The following is a 6,087-nucleotide window of genomic DNA, read 5'->3' as shown; positions in this document are numbered from 1 at the left end:
AGTCCTGGTTTAGACCTGGTCCTGGTTTACCTGGTTTAATCCTGGTTTAGTCCTGGTTTAATCCTGGTTTAGTCTGCTTTAGTCCTAGTTTTAGTTCAGGTTTAGTCCTGGTTAGACCTGGTTTAGACCTGCTTTAGTCCTGTTTAGTTTAGACCTGGTTTAGTCCTGCTTTAGACCAATTTAGTCCTGCTTTAGTCCTAGTTTAGTTCAGGTTTAGACTGCTTTAGTCCTGATTTAGTCCTGGTTTAGACCTGGTTTAGTCCTGTTTTAGTCCTGGTTTAGACCTGGTTAGTCCTGGTTTAGCTGGTTTAGTCCTAGTTTAATCCTGGTTTAGTCTTCTTTAGTCTGTTTAGACCTGGTTAGTCCTCTGGTTTACCTGGTTTAGACCTGGTTTAGACCTGCTTTAGTCCTGCTTTAGTCCTGATTTAGACCTGGTTTAGTCCTGCTTTAGACCAATTTAGTCCTGCTTTAGTCCTAGTTTAGTTCAGGTTTAGACCTGCTTTAGTCCTGATTTAGTCCTGGTTTAGACCTGGTTTAGTCCTGGTTTAGACCTGGTTTAGTCCTGGTTTAGACCTGGTTTAGTCCTGGTTTAGACCTGGTTTAATCCTGGTTTAGTCCTGGTTTATCCTGGTTTAGTCCTGGTTTAGACCTGGTTTAGTCCTGGTTTAGACCTGGTTTAGTCCTGGTTTAGACCTGGTTTAGTCCTGGTTTAGTCCTGGTTTAGTCCTGGTTTAGTTCCAGGCTGTACTATCACATTGATGGTAAATAATAAAGGGATTCTATTATTGTATTCTTTCCTCTCTCTCTCTCTCTCCTCCCTTTCTTCTCACATACATACATCATTCCCTCCCTCCTCCTCTCTCCTTCTCCTCTCTCTCTCTCGCTGGCTTCCCCCTCCCTTCTCTCTCCTCCCTCTCCTCTCTTTATCTCCTCCTCTCCCTCTCTCCTCCTCTCTCTCTTTCCTTCCTGTCTCCTCATCCCTCCTTCTCTCTCTCCTCCCTCTCTCCTCTCTCTCTCTCTCCCTCCTCCTTCTCTTGTCATCCCTCCCTCTCTCCTCTCTCTTTCCCTCTTTCTCCCCTCTTTCCTCCCTCCCTCCTCCTCCCTCCTCTCCTCCTCTCTCTCTCTCTCTCTCTCTCTCTCTCTCTCTCCTCTCCCTCTCTCTCCCCTTCCTCTCTTCTCGTCTCTCCCTCCCTCCTCCTTCTCTCTCTCCCCCCTCCCTCTCTCTCTCTCCTCCCTCTCTTCTTGTCCCTCCCTCCCTCTCTCCTCTCTCTCTCTCCCTCCCTCCCTCCTCCCTCTCTCTCATCTCATCCCTCCCTCTCTCCTCCTCTCTCTCTCTCCTCCTCCTCTTTGTCTCTTCTCTCTCCTATTTCTCCTCTCTCTCCGTCTCCCTCCCTCTTCTCTCTCCTCCCTCTCTCCATCAGTGCCTCGTCTCTCTCTCTCTCCTCCTCCTCCTCTCTCTCCCTCTCTCTCTCTCTCTCTCTCTCTCTCTCTCCTCCTCCTTCTCCTCCATCAGTGCTCTCTCTCTCTCCTCCTCCCTCTCTCTCTCTCTCTCTCTCTCTCTCTCTCTCTCTCTCTCTCTCTCCTCCTCTCCTCCATCAGTGCCTCGTCTCTCTCGCTCATCGTTGCATCTCTGTGTTTCCTCAGACGCTGCAGCAGGAGCAGCAGGAGCAGCAGCAGCAGCAGTAGTAGTACTTGTAGTATCGGTAGTACTCGTGGTATTTGTAGTATTTGCAGTAGTATTTGTAGTGATTAAGATGGAGGCGAGTTTTGACACAGAGGAGAGCTTTGATGATCCTTCATGTCTGGCTCCACAGCCTCCAGTTTCTCCAGCCAAACGACAGAACGTCAAGGAGGTGAAGGAGACCAAGACCACGGTAAGAAACACCTGTGTGCAGACCCGGACTAGACGGACTAGACTGACTAGACCTGGACTAGACCCGGACTAGACCCGGACTAGACCCGGACTAGACCTGGACTAGACCCGGACTAGACCCGGACTAGACCTGGACTAGACCCGGACTAGACCCGGACTAGACCCGGACTAAACCCGGTTTAAACCCGGTTTAGACCCGGTTTAGACCCGTTTTAGTCCTGGTTTAGTTCTGGTTTAGTCCGGATTTAGTCCTTCTTTAGATCTGCAAAATCAGTTTCCAAAATGCTGGGGATGACAGATGAAACCAGGGTTAGAAACACATGTCTATTCTACAAGAGAAGGACATCCAGGTTTAGACCTGGTTGAGATCTGGTTTAGTCTTGGTTTAGACCTGGTTTAGAACTGGTTAAGACCTGGTTTAAACCTAGTTAGGTCTGCAAAATATGCAGATGTCTTACAAATGGATACAAAACCACCTGTCTGTCGGATTGGTTTAGATCTGGTTTAGTCCTGGATTAGTCCTGGATTAGTCCTGCTTTAGTCCTTCTTTAGTCCTTCTTTAGTCCTGCTTTAGTCCTGCTTTAGTCCTGTTGTAGTCCTGGTTTAGTCCTGGTAGTCCTGTTTTAGTCCTGTTTTAGTCCTGCTTTAGTCCTGTTTTAGTCCTGCTTTAGTCCTGCTTTAGTCCTGTTTTAGTCCGTGTCTCCTGCTCCGTCTCTTTGGGTCCGGCTCTTGTCGTCTGTTCAGTTTTCTGTTGTTTTCTGAGATCATGTGTTTGTTAAACTGAGAGAAGACGCTGTGAAATGTTCCAGAGTGCAGCTTTAAAGGAAACACAGGCGTGTGAACTGTGCTGTTGTAAACGCCACAGTCAGGTTCGTGTGAGGTTTAACAATAGTTTTATCTTCAGTGTCTGTTTAAAGACACAGTGTGTAACTTTGGGAAGGGGACATGTCACCTGTATGATTCCACTGAAATACAACAGTTAAAGCCATACTAGGGAACATTCTCCATGCACATGTTTTATGTCATACTGTGGAATATTACAGCGAAAGGAACAACATTTCAATGGAAACAAGCAGGAAGAGGCTCCTCCAGGTCAAACAGAGTCGGGTTTGTGGAGATGCGAGCTGACTCACAGTAACATTGTTCCAGAGCAATTAAACAAAACAAAACAGAACAATCAAGTTACATCCTGTGGATTTAAGTGTTGACATTTTCCAAATGAAAAGCTGGAGTGTAAAAACACAGAGGAGCTTGTGCTGGATTTACACCTGAAATCTGGATCTACTGTTACTTTTCTTTTGTGCCTGTGTGTTTGTGTGTTTGTGTGTGAGTGCGTGTGCGTGTGTGTGTACATGTGGGTGTGTGTGTGTGCTGAGGCTGTGTGTGTGCGAACGTGTGTGTGTGTGTTGTGTGCGTGTGTGTTTGTGTGTGTGTGTGCGTGTGTTGTGTGTGTGCGTGTGTGTTTGTGTGTGAGTGTGTGTGTGCGTGTGTTGTGCGTGTGTGTGTGTGTGTGTGCGTGTGTGCGTGTGTGTGTGTGTGTGTGTGTGTGTGCGTGTGTGTTTGTGCGTGTGTGTGTGTGTGCGTGTGTGTGCGTGTGTGCGTGTGTGTGTGTGCGTGTGTGCGTGTGTGTTTGTGTGTGAGTGCGTGTGTGCGTGTGTGTGTACATGTGGGTGTGTGTGTGCCTGAGGGCTGTGTGTGCGAACGTGTGTGTGTGTGTGTGTGCGCATGAGCGCATGTGTGTGTGCATGTGTGTGTCTGTGGGGGTGTGTGTGCAGATATATATGTGCGTGTGTGTGTGTGTGTGTGTGTGTGTGAATGTGGTGTGTGCGTGTGCCTGTGTGTGTGTGTGTGTGTGTGTGTGTGTGTGTGTGTGCGTGTGTGTGTGTGTGTGTGTGTGATGTGTGTGCTGTGTGTGTGTGTGTGTGTGTGTGCGTGTGTGCGTGTGTGTGTGTGTGTGTGTGTGTGTGTGTGTGTGTGTGTGTGTGTGCGTGTGTGTGTGTGTGTGTGTGTGTCGTTGTGTTTACTGTGGCTCCAGGTCGATGGTTATTCTGGGATGTGGAGTAAGGTGAGCCAAATTACATAAGAGAGAGACTGGAGCGAGACCTGGTGTAGACCTGGTTTAGTCCTGTTTAGTCTGTTTAGTCTGTTTAGTCCTGTTTAGTCCTGTTTAGTCTGTTTAGTAGTCTGGTTTAGTCTGGTTTAGTCTGTTTAGTCTGGTTTAGTCCTGTTTAGTCCTGTTTAGTCTGGTTTAGTCTGGTTTAGTCCTGTTTAGTCCTGTTTAGTCTGGTTTAGTCTGGTTTAGTCCTGGGTGGTTTAGGGTGTGTTCACACTATCAACAATCACCACATTTATACTGGGTCCAAACTGAGATCACATCTGGGATTTATCTGAACTAGACCAGGAACCTTGGAACCTAAACCAAGACTAGCACATGTCTAAACCAGGTCTAGTCCCGGTCTAGTCCTGGTTTAGTCCTGGTTTAGTCTTGGTTTAGTCTTGGGTTTTATTCACACAAACTCGTACTTTGGTTCTGCTTTGAGCCACATTTAGACTTGCTTTGCTTTTGTTCTGTTCTAGTCCAGGTCAAGTCCGGGTTTAGTTCTGGGTTTAGTCACTTTGTTTGTGAATGCCTGTTCCTGGCTTTAGTCCTGGTTTGTCTGGTTTAGTCCTGCTTTAGTCTGTTTAGTCTGGTTTTAGTGTTTAGTCCTGTTTTAGTCCTGGTTTAGTCCTGCTTTAGTCCTGGTTTAGTCCTGTTTAGTCCTGGTTTAGTCCTGTTTTAGTCCTAGTTTAGTCCTGTTTTAGTCCTGTTTTAGTTGTTTAGTCCTGCTTTAGTCCTTTTAGTCCTTTAGTTTAGTCCTGTTTTAGTCCTGCTTTAGTCCTGCTTTAGTCCTGCTTTAGTCCTGTTTTAGTCCTGCTTTAGTCCTGTTTTAGTCCTGCTTTAGTCCTGCTTTAGTCCTGTTTTAGTCCTGTTTAGTCCTGGTTTAGTCTGCTTTAGTCTGTTTTAGTCCTGCTTTAGTCCTGGTTTAGTCCTGTTTAGTCCTTTTAGTCCTGTTTTAGTCCTTTTAGTCTGCTTTAGTCCTGCTTTAGTCCTGCTTTAGTCCTGCTTTAGTCCTGGTTTAGTCCTTTTAGTCCTGTTTAGTCCTGTTTTAGTCCTGCTTTAGTCCTGTTTTAGTCCTGTCCTTTTAGTCCTGGTTTAGTCTGTTTTAGTCCTGGTTTTAGTCCCTTTAGTCCTTTAGTCCTGTTTAGTCCTGGTTTAGTCCTTTTAGTCCTGCTTTAGTCCTGCTTTAGTCCTGTTTTAGTCCTGTTTTAGTCCTGCTTTAGTCCTGTTTTAGTCCTGCTTTAGTCCTGCTTTAATCCAGCTTTAGTCCTGTTTTAGTCCTGTTTTAGTCCTGCTTTAGTCCTGGTTTAGTCCTGCTTTAGTCCTGTTTTAGTCCTGGTTTAGTCCTGCTTTAGTCCTGCTTTAGTCCTGCTTTAGTCCTGTTTTAGTCCTGCTTTAGTCCTGCTTTAGTCCTGTTTTAGTCCTGCTTTAGTCCTGTTTTTAGTCCTGCTTTAGTCCTGTTTTAGTCCTGTTTAGTCCTGCTTTAGTCCTGCTTTAGTCCTGTTTTAGTCCTGTTTTAGTCCTGTTTTAGTCCTGGTTTAGTCCTGCTTTAGTCCTGTTTTAGTCCTGCTTTAGTCCTGTTTTAGTCCTGTTTTAGTCCTGCTTTAGTCCTGTTTAGTCCTGCTTTAGTCCTGCTTTAGTCCTGTTTTAGTCCTTTAGTCCTGTTTAGTCCTGCTTTAGTCCTGTTTTAGTCCTGCTTTAGTCCTGGTTTAGTCCTGTTTTAGTCCTGTTTTAGTCCTCCTTTAGTCCTGCTTTAGTCCTGTTTTAGTCCTGTTTAGTCCTGTTTTAGTCCTGGTTTAGTCCTTTTAGTCCTGCTTTAGTCCTGTTTAGTCCTGTTTTAGTCCTGTCCTTTAGTCCTGTCCTTTAGTCCTGCTTTAGTCCTGCTTTAGTCCTGCTTTAGTCCTGCTTTAGTCCTGTTTTAGTCCTGCTTTAGTCCTGCTTTAGTCCTGTTTTAGTCCTGTTTTAGTCCTGCTTTAGTCCTGCTTTAGTCCTGTTTTAGTCCTGGTTTAGTCCTGCTTTAGTCCTTTAGTCCTGCTTTAGTCCTTTTGTCTGTTTAGTCCTGTTTAGTCCTGTTTTAGTCCTGCTTTAGTCCTGTTTTAGTCCTGTTTTAGTCCTG

General features: G+C 45.8%; 1 protein-coding gene across 1 annotated transcript in view; it reads left to right on the top strand.

Moving 5' to 3' along the window:
- gas7a (growth arrest-specific 7a) overlaps positions 1-6,087 on the top strand; it is a 50,560-nt gene that overhangs the window by 4,627 nt on the left and 39,846 nt on the right. The window contains exon 2 of the mRNA XM_055152683.1: positions 1,755-1,874. Within this exon, the coding sequence (XP_055008658.1) occupies positions 1,755-1,874 (120 nt within the window). The remainder of the gene's footprint in view (positions 1-1,754; positions 1,875-6,087) is intronic.

This window comes from Boleophthalmus pectinirostris, unplaced genomic scaffold (assembly GCF_026225935.1).
Source record: "Boleophthalmus pectinirostris isolate CB_2022bp ecotype Guang Dong unplaced genomic scaffold, ASM2622593v1 HiC_scaffold_17, whole genome shotgun sequence".
In the NCBI taxonomy this organism is placed as follows: domain Eukaryota; kingdom Metazoa; phylum Chordata; class Actinopteri; order Gobiiformes; family Gobiidae; genus Boleophthalmus; species Boleophthalmus pectinirostris.
This window is presented reverse-complemented; position numbering and strand designations above follow the sequence as displayed.